The sequence below is a fragment of the Curcuma longa genome, chromosome 3 (genome assembly GCF_044706935.1).
Source record: "Curcuma longa cultivar G26 ecotype Majalengka, Jawa Barat chromosome 3, ITB_CL_G26_1.1, whole genome shotgun sequence".
Lineage (NCBI taxonomy): Eukaryota > Viridiplantae > Streptophyta > Magnoliopsida > Zingiberales > Zingiberaceae > Curcuma > Curcuma longa.
In genome coordinates, this window is record NC_133863.1 from 19,005,891 (window position 1) to 19,023,281 (window position 17,391).

General features: G+C 38.2%; 1 protein-coding gene and 1 non-coding gene across 2 annotated transcripts in view; both read left to right on the top strand.

Annotated features, from left to right (window-relative positions):
* The window catches only part of LOC141823833 (uncharacterized), a 37,247-nt gene extending 25,452 nt beyond the window's left edge, over positions 1–11,795 (top strand). The window contains exons 2-7 of the mRNA XM_074711053.1: positions 2,646–2,695; positions 10,279–10,548; positions 10,635–10,764; positions 10,840–11,124; positions 11,198–11,299; positions 11,379–11,795. Of these exons, the coding sequence (XP_074567154.1) occupies positions 2,646–2,695; positions 10,279–10,548; positions 10,635–10,764; positions 10,840–11,124; positions 11,198–11,299; positions 11,379–11,795 (1,254 nt within the window). The remainder of the gene's footprint in view (positions 1–2,645; positions 2,696–10,278; positions 10,549–10,634; positions 10,765–10,839; positions 11,125–11,197; positions 11,300–11,378) is intronic.
* Positions 2,907–3,025, top strand: LOC141825767 (5S ribosomal RNA). The gene has a single exon (XR_012601523.1). It is a non-coding gene; the product is annotated as a 5S ribosomal RNA (ribosomal RNA).
* Positions 11,796–17,391: the final 5,596 nt, after the last annotated feature.

A 17,391-nucleotide genomic window follows, 5' to 3' on the forward strand; every position in this document is an offset into this window, starting at 1 on the left:
TATCTATTTTCTTAGTTCCATAGCCAATTACTTATGAAACAGGATGCTTGGTAATTAGAAAAACCATACCATACCAAGATGAGAGATTGAGAACGGGAAAAAGATAATGTTAGAAATACCCCAACTCAAGAATAACTAAAGGTCATAGACACTAAAGGAGGGAAAACCATTTATTTTAATTTTGACATAATATGAAAATAGGAAATAGAGAACATTTATGAATGACAGAAGGCAAGAAAAATTAATATAGTTGTTCCTTGGAAGATATAAAGCAACAAAAAATGATTGGTTAGCAATAATTTAACCCTTAAATCTATCAGTTGCCATCCAATTGTAATAGAGTTAAATGCCCTTGCATCTTCTTCTGATAATTCTAATATTTATCATATTTATCTTCTGAAAAAGAAAAATAGTTATCTTGATAATTTGAACTGGTATATTAAAAATCACAGGGACCAACTTAGAAATGTGCCCAAAACTATATTCCTCCGAGATTTTTAATCAATCCAGTAGATAGGAACTTATTTTGAGTTCCCAAATATATTTTAAACTGATCTCTATTATGCTATTACATATGCATGCACTGACTAATATGTTTTTTCTTTTCTTTTTTTACTTAATTAATATTATTTTCTTGTTATCTTAGAAAATTTAGTTTGATTAATTTTTAGTGATAAAAAATTATATTTCTATTTTTCCTCGATGCATAATTATGTTGTTCATCTACTGAGAATTTTATGAAATTTTTTAAATATTTTTTCAAATTTTCATAATTCTTCTCTATAAATATTTATTTTATTTTTGAACTTAGAGAATGAATTTAAAGTTAAAATTTTTTCTAAAATCTCAAATCTCTATCCTCGACCTCTATAAAAAATTTTAGATTTTTCTAATAGTTTTTAATTTTCTATGAATTCTATAATGAAATCTTATTTTTTAATTTTAAAAATTTGATAATAAAATATTTTGATCAGATCTAATTTTTTTGAATCTATATATCATATATTGACTTTGTTTAAAAAAATTTTGAATTTTTTCAGTCAATTTTTAATTTTAAAATAAATTAAATTTTTATATTCCTTAATCTGTTAATTTTTTATTTTTTTTACAGAATTAATTCAAAATTTTTTTGTAGTATTCTCAAAATATTTACTTAAATTTCACAATAACTTTTAAATTTTTCTCTTAATGAAATTATTTCTTTTATTTTTAAAATAAAATTATCATTTTAAATTTTTAAAAATCTTTGGCAACGCTAATTTTTGAAGACCAAATTTTTTTGTGGTCTACTGTATATTAATTGAACACTAAGAAAATATTTTTAAATTTTTCTGACTTTCTATTGCATTTACATAAATATTTTCTTTCTTTCCCTAATTTTATTCACTCCATTTTTGCTATGATCAAAGGGGAAGAGTAGACTGAGGTTCAGGAGGAGGTTATAGTTCTAACAAAAAAAAATTTATATTTAACCTATTTATTTAGTTCTATTTGTTTTTCTTATTTTTTGATTTAATCCTAACTGAACCTGGGTTGATGCACATCAAAAAGGAGAAGATTGTCGGTATCCCGATTAGTTTTGATAAGATCAACCAGGTTAAGCTAGGTTCTGTGTTGTCCAAATTTCTCTGCTAAGTGTGCAGAAACTTAGGTACGAAGGAAGTCAAGCGTAAGACGTAGCGGACGAGAAGGGTTGCGCGGGAAAGTGAGCCGATGAGCTCGGTGCAATCCGAGGGACGTGGAAGCTACGGAAAGACGTATGCGAAGACCGAGGGACGAGAAGCCGGGAGGAAGCACGCTTGAGGGGTAAAAGGCCAGAGTTGGATTTGGGTGAGTCTAAGTCCGGTTGGCCAGAAATCACCCAATCAAAAATTCTACAAAAAGTCAACAAAAGTCAAACCATTGGCTTTGACTGTTGACTTTGATTGTAGACTTTGACCAGAGAAGAAGACTTAGACTTGGACTTTTTGGACGTGGCTGTTGAAAAAAAAAAAATAAGATTTATCTTTTATCATATAAAAGATAAATACTTAATTTTTATTAAGGATAATTCTCTTTATCTTTTATTAAAGATAAAGTTTATCTTTATTTAATCAACGCTCGAGATTTAAGGTTATCTCCTATCAACGGTTGGGATCGCATCAACGGATCAACGACCAAGAGAAAGTTCATCTACGAACAAAGATCCAGATCTATTCTCTTGGGCTATAAATAAGAATTAGAGTTTTAGAACTCAGATCATCAATTACTTTTGTCATTCTCTCTCTGTGCTACAACTGTAAAGGCTTCCCGCCTAAAAGAGTTTTGTTGGAGCGTCAATTGCCTTGGAAGCAACGACCGAGTTACAACCAAGTTTTTTTTTTAAGAAAATGAGTGTCTATTCTGCAACCTTGCTCAAACCGTCTATTCACCCCCTCTAGCCGGTCCAACCCAATCCAACAGTTTTTTGTCGACGACCATTGGCGGGATAAATAGGGAGTGTGTGGCAAGAAGGATGGGTGCGATTATACCAGACCTAATGCACCGGATCTCATCAGAACTCCGAAGAGCAGTACTAGGATGGGTGACCCCTTGGAAGTCCTCATGTTGCACCTATTTTTTATTTTTGCTCGTGTTTTTATTCATTTTTTCTTTTGTTCGTCCAGGCTGCCTCCCTCCTCGGCTCTCGAGCCTTGTGTTCGTGTAGCGGCAAGAGGTTTGTGTGTACATGTATGTATTTATCGGGAATTATTTTTTCGAGGAGTGTGTGTGCATTTTTCGGTGGTCTCTCATCCTCTAGTGATTTCGTGGTCGTTTGGTGGGGAAATCGCAGATGGATGGATTTAGGGATCCGCACGATGCGACGAAGGTTGCTTTTTGTCGATGACCATTAGCAGGATAAATAGGGAGCGTGTGGTGAGAAGGATGGGTGCGATCATACCAGGACTAATGTACTAGATCCCATCCGAACTCCGAAGTTAAGCATGCTTGGGCGAGAGCAGTACTAGGATGGGTGACCACATAGAAAGTCCTCGTATTGCACCTATATTTGTTCTCATTTTTATTTATTTTTTTCTTTTATTCGTGCGGCCTACCTCCCTCCACGGCTCTCGAACCTTGTGTTCGCGTAGCGGTGAGAGGTTTGTGCGTACGTGTGTGTGTTTGTTGGAAATTATTTTTTTGAGATGTGCGTGTGCATTTTTCTATGCTTGGTAGAATAGAAAAAATGCAAGTGTTTTCAAAATTCATATGTTTTTCAAATTTATTATAAAGTAATTTTTCAAAGGTTTTAAAAAGTTTATCTTTTATTTTGAAAAATTTTTCATATATTTATGGAAAGGCTCATTCCTATCGCTTTTAAAGAGCTCTTACCAAATTTTGTATGGAGTGTCATTACAAAATTAAGTATGTTTCTTCATGATATTTGCTCAACAGTTTTGAAATCCTCACACATGGAGACATTAGAGCGAGAAATTTCAATAAATTTGTGTAATTTAGAAAGGCTCATTCCTTTCGCTTTCATCGCCAAATTTGTGATGAAATGCGGATTCGTCGCTGATTTTGCGATGAATTGATGATTTGTCATAAATTAGCTATAAATTTGGCGACGAAAATGCTTTCATCGCCAAATGCCCTAACTCATCCATCTGATCCCTTCTCCTTTGCCAAAGTTGGCGAAGAATCACGAATTCATCGCCAAATTGGCGACGAATCATGAATTTGTCGTCAAATTTGTGATGAATTACGGATTCATCATAAATTTTATGATGAATCGATGATTCGTCATAAATTTACGATGAATTTAGCGACGAAAATGCTTTCATCGCCAAATGCACTAACTCATCCACCGTCCCGATCCCTTCTCCATTGCCAAAGATGACGACGAATCGTGAATTCGTCACCAAATTGGTGACAAATCGTGAATTTGTCATCAAATTTGTGACGAAAATACTTTCGTCGTCAAATGCCCAAACTCATCCACTCGATCCCTTCTCCTTTGCCAAAGTTGGCGATGAATCGCAAATTCGTCGCCAAATTGGCGACGAATCATGAATTCATCGCCAAATGGCGACGAATTTAGCAACAAAAATTTATCATCGCAATTTTCGCAACTAAACCTTTTTCGTTGCCAATTTCATTGCAAACTTACGATAAAAATATATTTCGTCGTAAAATTCATCCCAAATTTGCGACAAAAATAATTCATCGTAAAATTTCGTTGCTAATACCCTATAGTTTTGTAGTGAAACCTATTTTTAAATTTTTCCTTTTAATTTCAAAAGTAAAGAAGGAGTGATTTAGCCGTAGACTAGAATCAACCCCCTAGAAAGCATGTTCCTATAGATTTAAATGGAGCATCTTACAAAGCACATTAGGTACCTTGATTATGATTGTGAAACTTAGAATGGTGTGAGATGCATAGGATTCTAGCCTAAGTATCAGATGCTTATGTCAGTGCATCGAACCTTACTTGGGCTTTAAAATACAATGAATCAAGTTAAGTGTTCCTAAGCTTAAAGTTCAATGGAATGATACACTTACACGTGATTAACTGGGTCAAGCTACTACTTCTTACTAGTTAGCTAAAACCTATATTGGACACTCGCCCCTCGAATAAAATTTTTTTCTAAATATTTTATCTATTATTACAATGTTTGGACTCAAACCACTTAGGTATTATTTTTTTATTATGTCAAAGGGGAGAGAATTATGAGTTTCAAGTATTCAAAAGTGTTTTCAAGCATTAAAAATTTTTAAGGCAAAATTTTTTTAAAAAAATTTCTTTCAAGCTTATTTTTTAAAAAAATATTTTTAAACTTCAATTTTAAGTTAAAATTTTCAAAAGTTTGTAAATTAAATATGCTTTTTGAACTTAAGTTCTAAAATTTAAAATGTTTTAAAAAGTTCAAAGATTTTTCATAGTTCTCAAAAACTTAATGTTTTTACTTTTAAGGATTTGAATAATTTTACTTCAGTTTGATCAAAACTAAGTAATATCAAGTTCAAGGGAAGAGAACTAAAAATAATATTTTTAAAAATACTACTTGTTTTAAACTAAGTACAAGTTCAAGGGGAGACCTAGAAGCAGGGGAGTTAAGGTTAACACTAACTCATCCACCGTCCCGATCTCTTCTCCTTTGCCAAAGTTGGCGACGAATCGTGAATTCGTCACCAAATTGGCGATGAATCGTGAACTCGTCGCCAAATTTACGACGACTTTGGCGACGAAAATGCTTTCGTCGCCAAATGCCCTAACTCATCCATCCGATCCCTTCTCCTTTGCCAAATTTTGGCAACGAATCGCGAATTCATCGCCAAATTGGCGATGAATCGTGAATTCATCGCCAAATGGCGACGAATTTAGAGATAAAAATTTATCGTCGTAATTTTCGCAACTAAACTTTTTCTGATGGGAAACACTAGAAAACCATTCTTGGTGAATTCTTGCAGAATAAAATTTTTTTCAAAAATGATTTCAAGTTGCCCTCATAGTCGATCAAACAAAGTTTGATCGACGCATTTAGATCATTAGGCTTTTGTGTTTGGTTTACAGGATCCGAGATAAGAAGAACAATTTATTAAAGTGGAAACATAAATTGTATCTCTTCTTCGGGTTGTCTTTGAAGGAGGTGGATGACCCCTTGATCTTCTGCTGTATATCCTCTCCTCTTCTCGAACGTTGTGTGGACAATGATCCTTCAAGATTTCTCCACCAAAAGTCTTCTCTCCGATGGCAAGAAACCAAGCAACCAAGCTTTCTTTTCCTTCTCTCGTTCTTCTCCTTCCTTCTTCTTCTTGGCCGCCGGCCCTAAGGGAATAAAGACACCAAGGAAGTGCAGGCCCTAAGGGAAGTAGAAGAGGAGAAGAGAGTCGGCCCTAAGGAATCAATAGGAGAAGAAAACCTAAGGGAGGCGCCGGCCCTAGAGAGAAAAGAAGGAAGTAGAGGTGGCGGCAACAAAAAAAGGAAGAGCTTCTTCTTGGTGCCGCCGACCCTAGGGGAGGAGAGAACTCAATTGTTGTATATTCTTTTGGCTCCCCTAAATCCCTCTTTATATAGTTATGCCATCTAGGAAATTTAAGAAAAAGTCTAACAAATTTTTATAAGATTTTATTAGAACAAATCTAATAAAATCCAACGGATAAGATTTGTTATCTTTTTAATAAGTTTCCATTATATTAATTTTGTTCTTATCTTTAACAAAATCTTTTAATTATATCTCGCTAATATTTAACGAGATTCCATAATTAATATTTTTTTAATTTAACAAAATTAATTCATAAAATTTTATAATAAAATTTTATACGAGAAGAGACGAAATTTCTTAGCGGAAATTCTTATAAAAAATTTCTTTCTTATCAGAATTTTTTTCGAAAAATTCTAAATAAAATTTCAGAAATTTTCTTTTATAAATAGAATTTCCTATCTGAAATTTCTCAAAGAATTCTTCCGAAATTCTTTCGTCGGTCTTCGAGAATTCTTCCGAAGGTCTCCGAGAAGTCTTTGAGAATTCTTCCGAAGGTCTCCAAGAGGTCTTCAAGAATTCTTCCGAAGGTCTCCGAGAGGTCTTCAAGAATTCTTCCTGAGGTGGATTCGAGGATTTTCAGAGGCTACAGTAGGGACCTAGAGGAGGAATTGGTTTTGGTCTCCCGATGGGCTTAAGCTTCCCATGTTCTTCCTGAACACACAGCTTAAGTCCATCAATAATAACTCATTCCACTAGAGAGTTATTATTGCACTACCGCACCAATCCCATATTACAATATGGGCTCCTTCTTACTATAAGTACATTAATCTCCCTGTGTTTAAGATATCGTATGTCCGTTAATTAAATGAGTTACTGACAACTCGAATTTAATTAACTTCTAATCCAAGAGTAGTACCACTCAACCTTATTATCATGCGGACAAAGTCCACCTGCAGGGTTTACATGATAATCCTTATGAGCTCCTCAAGGGGACATCATCAACCTATATTTAGGACACAGATTCCTTCTATAATCAACAACACACCATGTACATAATACTACTTCCCAACTCATCGGGCCTTTTGATCTATCGCTCTAAATCTCACCCTTTGATGAATCAAAGAAGTACATACTAAGTACATGTGTTTGTTATTATATAGGGATTAAGAGCATGTACATCCATAGTAACAGAGGTTTAGTTCGATTATATAGTCAGTATAAATCGAACAATCCTCAGATGGTCCTGCTCAATACACACTTAGTGTACTAGTGTAATTCTATAGTCAAGACAGACTAAGACCAAATTACACTACAACCAGTCCAATGGTTTGTCCAATCCATCTTGGTTGTTTTCAGAATGTTTATTTACATAGATAGCTAGGATTCTTGTATACATCCCAACAATCTCCCACTTATACTAGAAGACTACGCTGCCTCATATGCTGCCATACATCTGATTCCCATCCCCTCCACATGCCGATCAAAAGCTCTCGCCGGAAGGGCCTTAGTGAAAGGGTCTGCCAGGTTATCCTCTGATGCAATCTTGACCACAGCGACTTCTCCCCGTTTGACGATGTCTCGTATCAGGTGGTACTTGCGCTCAATGTGTTTACTTGCCTTATGGGCTCGTGGTTCCTTCGAGTTTGCAACTGCACCACTATTATCACAATAAATTGTGATAGTCTTGGGCAAACCAGGAATCACATCTAAGTCCATCAAGAAGTTCCTGAGCCATACAGCTTCTTTGGCTGCCTCAGAGGCTGCCACATACTCAGCTTCCATGGTAGAGTCCGAAATGCATTTCTGCTTTATACTCCTCCATGTTATGGCTCCACCTCCCAATGTAAACACATAACCTGATGTAGACTTACTTTTATCCCTATCTGATTGGAAGTCAGAGTCCGTGTAACCCACAGGGATTAAATTATCTGCCCGGTAAACTAGCATATAATTCCTAGTCCTTCTCAGGTACTTCAATATATGCTTTACCGCAGTCCAATGTCCCTGTCCTGGATTACTTTGATATCTGCTAACCATGCCCACGGCAAAGCAGATATCCGGTCTCGTGCATAGCATCGCATACATTAGGCTTCCTACTGCCGAAGCATAAGGAACCGCCTTCATGTCCTCTATCTCCTTTGGTGTCTTAGGACACATCTCCTTAGATAGAGGAACTCCATGCCTAAAAGGTAGAAAACCTTTCTTGGAGTTTTGCATGCTAAAACGAGCTAGGATAGTATCGATATAGGAAGCTTGGGATAAGCACAACATCCTTTTCTTGCGATCCCTTATAACTTTGATCCCAAGAATATGTGCGCATTCTCCTAAGTCTTTCATATCGAACTGCTTGGACAACCATACCTTTACGTCTGATAATATTTTAACATTGTTGCCAATGAGTAAAATATCATCTACGTATAGTACAAGAAATACCACCACGTTTTCTGTCACACTTCTTGTATACACAAGACTCATCCGGACATTGAATAAATCCATATGACTGGATTACTTCATCAAACCGGATGTTCCAAGATCTTGAAGCTTGCTTCAGTCCATAAATGGATCGATTAAGCTTGCATACAAGATGCTCTTTGCCCTTTGCAATGAATCCCTCTGGTTGCTTCATATAGATGTTTTCTTCAAGACTTCCGTTAAGGAAAGCTGTCTTGACATCCATTTGCCAAATCTCATAATCCATATGAGCAGCAATAGATAAGAGAATCCTTATAGACTTAAGCATAGCTACCGGCGAAAAGGTCTCCTCATAATCGATTCCCTCTTTCTGAGTATACCCTTTCGCAACAAGCCTTGCTTTGAAGGTTTCTACCTTCCCGTCTACTCCTCTCTTTCTTTTGTAGACCCACTTGCATCCGATGGCTTTTACACCATCTGCTGGCTCTACAAGCTCCCAGACCTTATTAGAATACATAGATTCTATTTCAGAATTCATCGCACTTTGCCAAGATGCTGCATCTTTATCTTGGAGTGCTTCGTCATAATTCCAGGGATCAGCTTCATGTTCACCAGGGACCAAGTCCGAGGACTCTCCCAAAAATATGAATCTATCAGGTTGTCTAACAACCCTCCCACTACGACGAGGCACCACCTGTTCTTGTGCATTCTCTGTGACACGCGGTGCAGTTACTTGTGGTATCTCATCTTGCACTATTGGTACTGAAGTGGATGTATCTCCTCTAACTTCCTCAAGAACAATTCTACTCGTGGGCTTGTGGTTCATTACATAGTCCTCTTCTAAAAATCGGACATTCGTGCTAACGATGACCTTCTGATCTTTAGGACTATAGAACAAACCACCTTTCGTTCCTCTAGGATAGCCCACAAACAGGCAAACTTCTGTACGTGATTCCAACTTATCAGCGTCTCCCCTCAACACATGTGCTGGACTACCCCAAATCCGAATATGTCTTAGACTAGGCTTGCGCCCAGTCCACAATTCTGTGGGAGTAGAGGGTACTGATTTAGAAGGTACCAAGTTCAGAATATATGCCGCTGTTTCTAGAGCAAGTCCCCAGAACGAACTCGGTAATTCTGAATAGCTCATCATCGATCTAACCATTTCCATAAGAGTCCTATTCCTTCGCTCCGCCACACCATTCTGTTGGGGTGTACCAGGTGCGGACAATTGGGATTGAATCCCAGCCTCTGATAAGTAATCCCTAAATTCTCCCAAGAGGTACTCGCCACCACGATCAGATCGTAGTGTCTTGATACTCTTACCAAGATGTTTCTCCACATCTGCCTTAAATTCTTTGAACTTATCAAAGCACTCAGACTTGCGGCGCATCAGGTATATGTATCCATATCTCGAATAGTCGTCTACAAAAGAGATGAAGTATTCGAAACCACCTCTTGCCTGGATAGACATAGGGCCACACAAATCAGAATGAACCAATTCCAACACATCTTTGGCTCTATACCCCTTAGCCCTATATTACGAGATCCCAGCGAAGTAGTGATACCCGTAGATATAAGTGAAATTCATCAAAATGAGGATGACGAGGACGACGAAGAGGACGACGACGATGAAGACGACGATGAAGATGAAGACGACGATGACGATGACGATGAAGACGACGACGATGATGATAATTAATGCTAAGTAAGTTAGGTGACATTTTAAAATTATTAGAAATTCATTTAGATAATGGAATGTAAGTATATATATTTCATTTTAATCTGTAAATTTATTTTTATTCTTCATAAAATGCAAATTTTGATAGATTCATTTACAATATTTTAACTGTACATTTTTTCTTATATAGATCATTTAACCTATCTTTCCTAATATGTTTCCTAATATATTTTTTTACAGTTGCGACGGGGTAGACGCAGTAGTACTCCTTCAGGTGCAGGCCCCTCTACTTCGGGTGCAGCTCCCCCTACTACAGATGCAGCCCCCCTACTACACATGTAGCCCCCTCTACTTCTGGTGCAGCGGCTTCAGATCTAGCCCTCTCACCTTCAGGTGCAGCCCCCTCGCCTTCTGGTGCAGCTCCCTCTCCAGGACCTTCCCCAGGAGCCATAGCAGGTCCTTCGACCGGACAGGCCGCTGCACAGACACGAGTGTTGATAGTCCCACTCGGTGATTCGTAAGTATCATATCTTAATTATATTGTCAATTAAATTTTGATAATTATTTAACATTATTTATTTGATATTGTATAATAGGTTTACTGATGATCCTGTACGGATTGTTCACGATATTAATAGAATCGTGAACAATCTTTGGCGAGGGGATTCTATGAATTTTAGAAGCACTCCTGATTCCACCAAGGAGTTGTGGTGGAGTGAATTCAAGGTAAACTATGCATTTAATTATATATATATGATAATATTGTATAATAGTTAATAAATTCATTGTTTTAACTTTCAGCGAGCGTTTACTTGGGATCCGACTCATGAAGTCGAGATTCGACGGATTTTTAAAAAAAAATGCGGTGATCACATCCGGCATATCTTAAATCATGCCAAAACAAGGAAGAAAAAACCAGCTTGCATCACTGATGAAAATTGGGTGAAAATTTCTAAATTTTGGGAAACTGAGGAAAGCAAAAAGATAAGTAATCAGAATAAGCTGAATCAAGCTTATAATACTGGTGCCTCATCTGCGACGTATGCGGGCGGCTCAATCAATATGGATGAGCATACGCGTAGATTGGTAATTTCTTTCAACTACTTCAATTTAAATTTATTTCATATTTTTGTTTATATATCTAACAATATTTTTTTAGGCTAAGGAAATAGGCCGAGATCCTGATTTCATCGATACTTTTACTCGCGCGTTCCAGAAAAAAGACAAGAGTTGGAGCGGAGACCGAGCAAAAGCCATGAAGGTTTTAATATATTTTTAAATATTTATGTGTTTAATTTCTAAAATATTATAACTTATTGATATATCTTTTGATAATACAGGATAAATTTACTGAGCTTTCTTCAGTTGCTAGCTCTGAGGGATCTGAGTCCTCAGTTGGGAATGAATTGAGTCTGTGGTTGGAGGCGAGTGGGGGATGCAAAGGTGGTGGAAGGATTTTGGGTATGGGTTCTTTGAGCAGAACCCATAGAGTTGCTGGTACCTCTTCTACCACCTCCCCTGCCGTCACATCACAGATACATAGCTTGACAGAGGAGGTCACTCAATTGAAAGGGCTATTACAACAAAGAGACGAGGAAATGATACGAAGAGATAAACAAATGAAACAAAGAGATAACCAAATTAAAAAATTGCAAAAACAACAAGAGCGGATTTTGCAACATTTTCAGTTGCAACTTGGTGACGACGACGACGATGACGACGACGACGACAGCGACGATGGTGGTGATCCTTCATGAGTTTTTTTGTGTATGCATTTTTTTAAGCATTATTTTATTTATTTGACATGCATTTTATTACAGCTGCAAGTTAATAATTTATATATTGTTAATAATACTGTTTGTTTTTTGTTAAACAGGTTTTTATAAACAAATCAAAAAAAAAGGTTAGTCTTTACATATTTAATTTATAGGTTTTAGTTTTAATTTTAAGAATGATACTTTTTCTTTATCTTATTTTTGTATGCAGGCGAAGACAAGATAGTGACGAAGAATCAAGTAGAGTCTCCGGCGGACCACGATGATCTCTTCTTCTTCTATCTTTTCTTCATATATCCTCAGATTTGTTTTCGCATTTTGATGCATGTGACTGTTGGTTGGTTGGTTGGTTGGTTGGTTGGTTGGTCGGACAGACTTATAGACATGTGTACATGTCTATTGTAGATATTTGTTGGATTGTGATGTGACTGTTGGATGTTATGTGATTGTATATTATGCATGCTATGTAAAATACCGGAAACATGAAGGTTTAATTGTTATGCCCCGGGAGACAGCTTTCCGAGAAATTTCGGCAGCATCTCCCCTGTAACAATTGACTTTCCCTGAATACAAACATGATATATAGATCCACTAAGTAGATCTCCAGGGACTAGCAGTACAGCTCTCCAGACGGCATCAACCTGAAATAGACATACGGGTAAACGGAGTGAGTTCAAACGAACTCAGCGGGTATCAAGTAGACAAGTATCAATTAGCTAGTAGACAGTAATGGAAATACCGGTAGAAGAATGACAGGAATGAAAATCTGAACATGTGTGTATATATACTCACCAGAACATGCTAACGATATAATCATAGGTAACATGATTCCTAACAAATCCCTACGCTCCCTGTATATACATATACAACATATGCAGAAAATCGGAAAGTAACCATATCACCAAAGACTCCCTATATCATGCACAAGTATAAAAACCTATCCTGGTCACCCCTGCTACCCATCTGATCCTTACATACCAAAGTGCGGTCGCGTGGGTCCTCAATGATAAATGCCCGTCAGATCCATCACACTCGATGTGAGGTCGCGTGGGAACTATGCCCGTCAGATCCATCACACTCGAATGGTGAGGTCGCGTGGGAACTGAATATGCCCGTCAGATCCATCACCGATAGGTGAGGTCGCGTGGGAACTGAATATGCCCGTCAGATCCATCACCGCTAGGTGAGGTCGCGTGGGAACTAAATATGCCCGTCAGATCCATCACCGTTAGGTGAGGTCGCGTGGGAACTAAATATGCCCGTCAGATCCATCACCGCTAGGTGAGGTCGCGTGGGAACCAAATATGCCCGTCAGATCCAGCACTGGTATGTAAGGTCATATGGGTAGGAGTATAACCGCTGTGCACTCTGACGTCATCGCTAATGCGTGACCGAATGGACAGTATGCTGGCCAGCATGTCACTATATAAACATGGTATCTAACCCTAGTACAGGTAACCACATCCAATCTATGATGCACACTACCCTAATACTAAAGTGGTATAAAGTCATATGTCTAGCATGTGCATCGGAAAATATGATGTATCACAATCAATCAGTAGTATATGGAAAGCATCACATGATATACAGTCAAATGAATATCTGGTAAGTAACTAGATCATATGTATCAACCAAAATATGTATACACTGAAAATATAATAACACTGGGAGCTAGAAATAAATACATGTCTAAACATGGCATATATATAAATAGATAAGTCAGAGACAAGATACTCGCCTGCTGAAAGTAATCAAGATCGGGAAAGTGAACCTCCGTCTAGAAATCCGGTTCAATATCCTGTAATTAAAATAAACAATATTCCTAAATACAACGATATATATATATATATATATATATATATAAATGCTCTTATCCAATAAAATCCTAACTGATTCGACCACAACTCATAAACCCAACCAGATTACACTTCTTCAACAGAACCCTAATCGATCCTTACCACCTCGATCCAACCAACTTGATCAAACCATTGAACACAACTCTAATATTATCATTAAACCAATCCAACAGTACTTAAACCACAATCCATTAACAACTACCAATCGCAAGTCAAAATCTCACATCTACAACTCAATCTGTTTCTAACCAACAGCTCCATTTCAAGAAACCAAAATCAATAACAACTTACCTTAAAGCTTAACAATGTTCAAGCCCTAAAATTCCAGATCCAAGCTCACTTCATGAACCGAACACCTCAATTCGAATCAATCTGTATCCTGCCCAGCTTCAACCACCCAAACACTTGCATCAACCACCATTTAAATGCACATTCTAATAATCAATTAGAATCAACAAGATTCTTACCTCAGCTTTGATCCAAACCCAGCCCTAAATCCAACTCCTTTGCAACCGAAATCAACAGAAGTTCTTCTTCTTGCTTACGATCAGAATCGAGGAACCTTCACTCTGACCAGATCTGAGGTGATACCAAGAATCCTAATAAGATTCAATTTACGAAGCCAAAACAGTAATACCCGACCTTTGCCTTACCTATTTGCCGCCGGCCAAATCCCAAAACAGCTCCGACTCCTCTTCATTCACGATCGAACAGGGAGATCACCGATCTTCTCCCCCAAGCTCGAGCCGGTCGAAGTAGCAGAAGAAGCAAAGAGCGCGTCGGCGGAGACAAGAACAGGGGTTGCGTCGGGTAAGGGAGGTGGCTGTGGTCCTCACGCGGCGGCGGCGGCGTCGTCCGCAAGGGAGGGGGCAGCGGCGTCGTCTGACCAAGGGAGGTGGCGGCAGGGCAGCGGTAGAGGAGGGAAGAAGGCGGTGGCGGCGGCTGCGCATGCTTGCAAACAAAGGAGGGGCGAAGGTGGGCGGCGCACGAAAGGGAAGTTGGCGAAGACGAAGAAGAAACAGAGGGGACGCGGCGGAAGCGAAGGTTTTAATCGCGATGGGGAGAAACCTAGGTTATTGTAGCTATATAAGTTTTCTTTACGGGTTGGTTTAGGATCCAATAACACCCTTAAACCACTACCCATTAACCCTTAATCCAATTGGATGAGTTAGATTTAATTAATCAAACCCAAACCACCTTTGATCTATTTTAATCAGCCTCCTTAATCTTCCCTTCCAATAAAATTATAGGAATTAACAGGGTATAATCTTATTAGGATTCTTGGTATCACCTCAGATCTGGTCAGAGTGAAGGTTCCTCGATTCTGATCGTAAGCAAGAAGAAGAACTTCTGTTGATTTCGGTTGCAAAGGAGTTGGATTTAGGGCTGGGTTTGGATCAAAGCTGAGGTAAGAATCTTGTTGATTCTAATTGATTATTAGAATGTGCATTTAAATGGTGGTTGATGCAAGTGTTTGGGTGGTTGAAGCTGGGCAGGATACAGTTGGATTTGAATTGAGGTGTTCGGTTCATGAAGTGAGCTTGGATCTGGAATTTTAGGGCTTGAACATTGTTAAGCTTTAAGGTAATTTATTATTGATTTTTGGTTTCTTGAAATGGAGCTGTGGATTAGAAACTGATTGAGTTGTAGATGTGAGATTTTGACTTACTATTGATAGTTGTTAATGGATTGTGGTTTAAGTACTGTTGGATTGGTTTAATAATAATATTAGAGTTGTGTGCAATGGGTTGATCAAGTTGAATGGATCGAGGTGGTAAGGATCGATTAGGGTTCTGTTGAAGAAGTGTAATCTGTTGGGTTTATGCGTTGTGGTCGAATCAGTTAGGATTTTATTCGATAAGAGCATTTATATATATATATCGTTGTATTTAGGAATATTGTTTATTTTAATTACAGGATATTGAATCGGATTCTAGACGGAGGTTCACTTTCTCGATCTTGACTACTTTCAGCAGGCGGGTATATATCTTGTCCCTGACTTATCTATTTATAGATATGCCATGTTTAGAGATGTATTTATTTCTAGCTACCAGTGTTATTATATTTTCAGTTTATACAGATGTTTGTTTGATACATATGATCTAGTTACTTACCAGCTATTCATTTGACTGTATACCATGTTATGCTTTCCATATACTATTGATTGATTGTGATACACCACATTTTCTGATATACATGCTAGACATATGATTTTATACCACTTTAGTATTAGTGTAGTGTGCATTATAGATTGGATGTGGTTACCTGTACTAGGGTTAGATACCATGTTTATATAGTGACATGCTGGCCAGCATACTGTCCATTCGGTCACGCATTAGCGATGACGTCAGAGTGCACAGCGGTTACACCCCTACCCATATGACCTTACATACCAGTGCTGGATCTGACGGACATATATAGTTCCCACGCGACCTCACCTAGCGGTGATGGATCTGACGGGCATATACAGTTCCCACGCGACCTCACCTAGCGGTGATGGATCTGATGGGCATATTTAGTTCCCACGCGACCTCACCTAGCGGTGATGGATCTGACGGGCAGATTTAGTTCCCACGCGACCTCACCTATCGGTGATGGATCTGACGGGCATATTCAGTTCCCACACGACCTCACCTATCGGTGATGGATCTGACGGGCATATTCAGTTCCCACGCGACCTCACATTCGAGTGTGATGGATCTGACGGGCATAGTTCCCACGCGACCTCACATCTCGGTGATGGATCTGACGGGCATTTATCATTGAGGACCCACGCGACCTCACTTTGGTATGTAAGGATCAGATGGGTAGCAGGGGTGACCATGATTTGTTTTTATACTTGTGCATGATATAGGGATTCTTTGGTGATATGATTACTGTCCGATTTTCTGCATATGTTGGATATGTATATACAGGGAGCGTAGGGATTTGTTAGGGATCATGTTACCTATGATTATATCGTTAGCATGTTCTGGTGAGTATATATACACATGTGTTCAGATGTTCATTCCGGTCATTCTTCTACCGGTATTTCCATTACTGTCTGTTAGTCAATTGATACATGTCTACTTGATACCCGCTGAGTTCGTTTGAACTCACTCCGTTTACCCGTATGTCTATTTCAGGTTGATGCCGTCTGGAGAGCTGTACTGCTAGTCCCTGGAGATCTAATTAGTTTTTTTTTTTCAAATTCTTCATTTCCCATATTATCCGTTTCTCAGATTTATTTAGACTTAGTTTACTCTATTTGTGATGCTAGAGTTTCGAGTTTTGGATGTCGATCGGATATTTTGGGATTCTTTTGATTTGGATATACTGGTTGATGTGGATCGTATTTATATCTGTGTGGTTATGCTTGTTTTCGCCGCAGGGATGGTGATAGTGATCCTGTGGATCATTATGTATTGGATATATGTGCATATAGCTTGGTTTATCACTTTTATTTATTTAATTCTGTCATTACATATCCATAGCCTGTTATGGATTTAGTATAGCATGTATGTATTCAGGGAAAGTCAATTGTTACAAGGGAGATGCTGCCGAAATCTCTCAGAAAGCTGTCTCCCGGGGCGTAACAATTTAGTGGTATCAGAGCCAGGTTTTACGTTCTTTTCGGCTTGTGGATTTGTGATTTTGCGTTTTGAGGTTTACGGACTTTTCGAGGGGCATATTATGATCATGTTTTGGGACTAGCGGTGGCAGGGCTTCTCCAGACACAATAG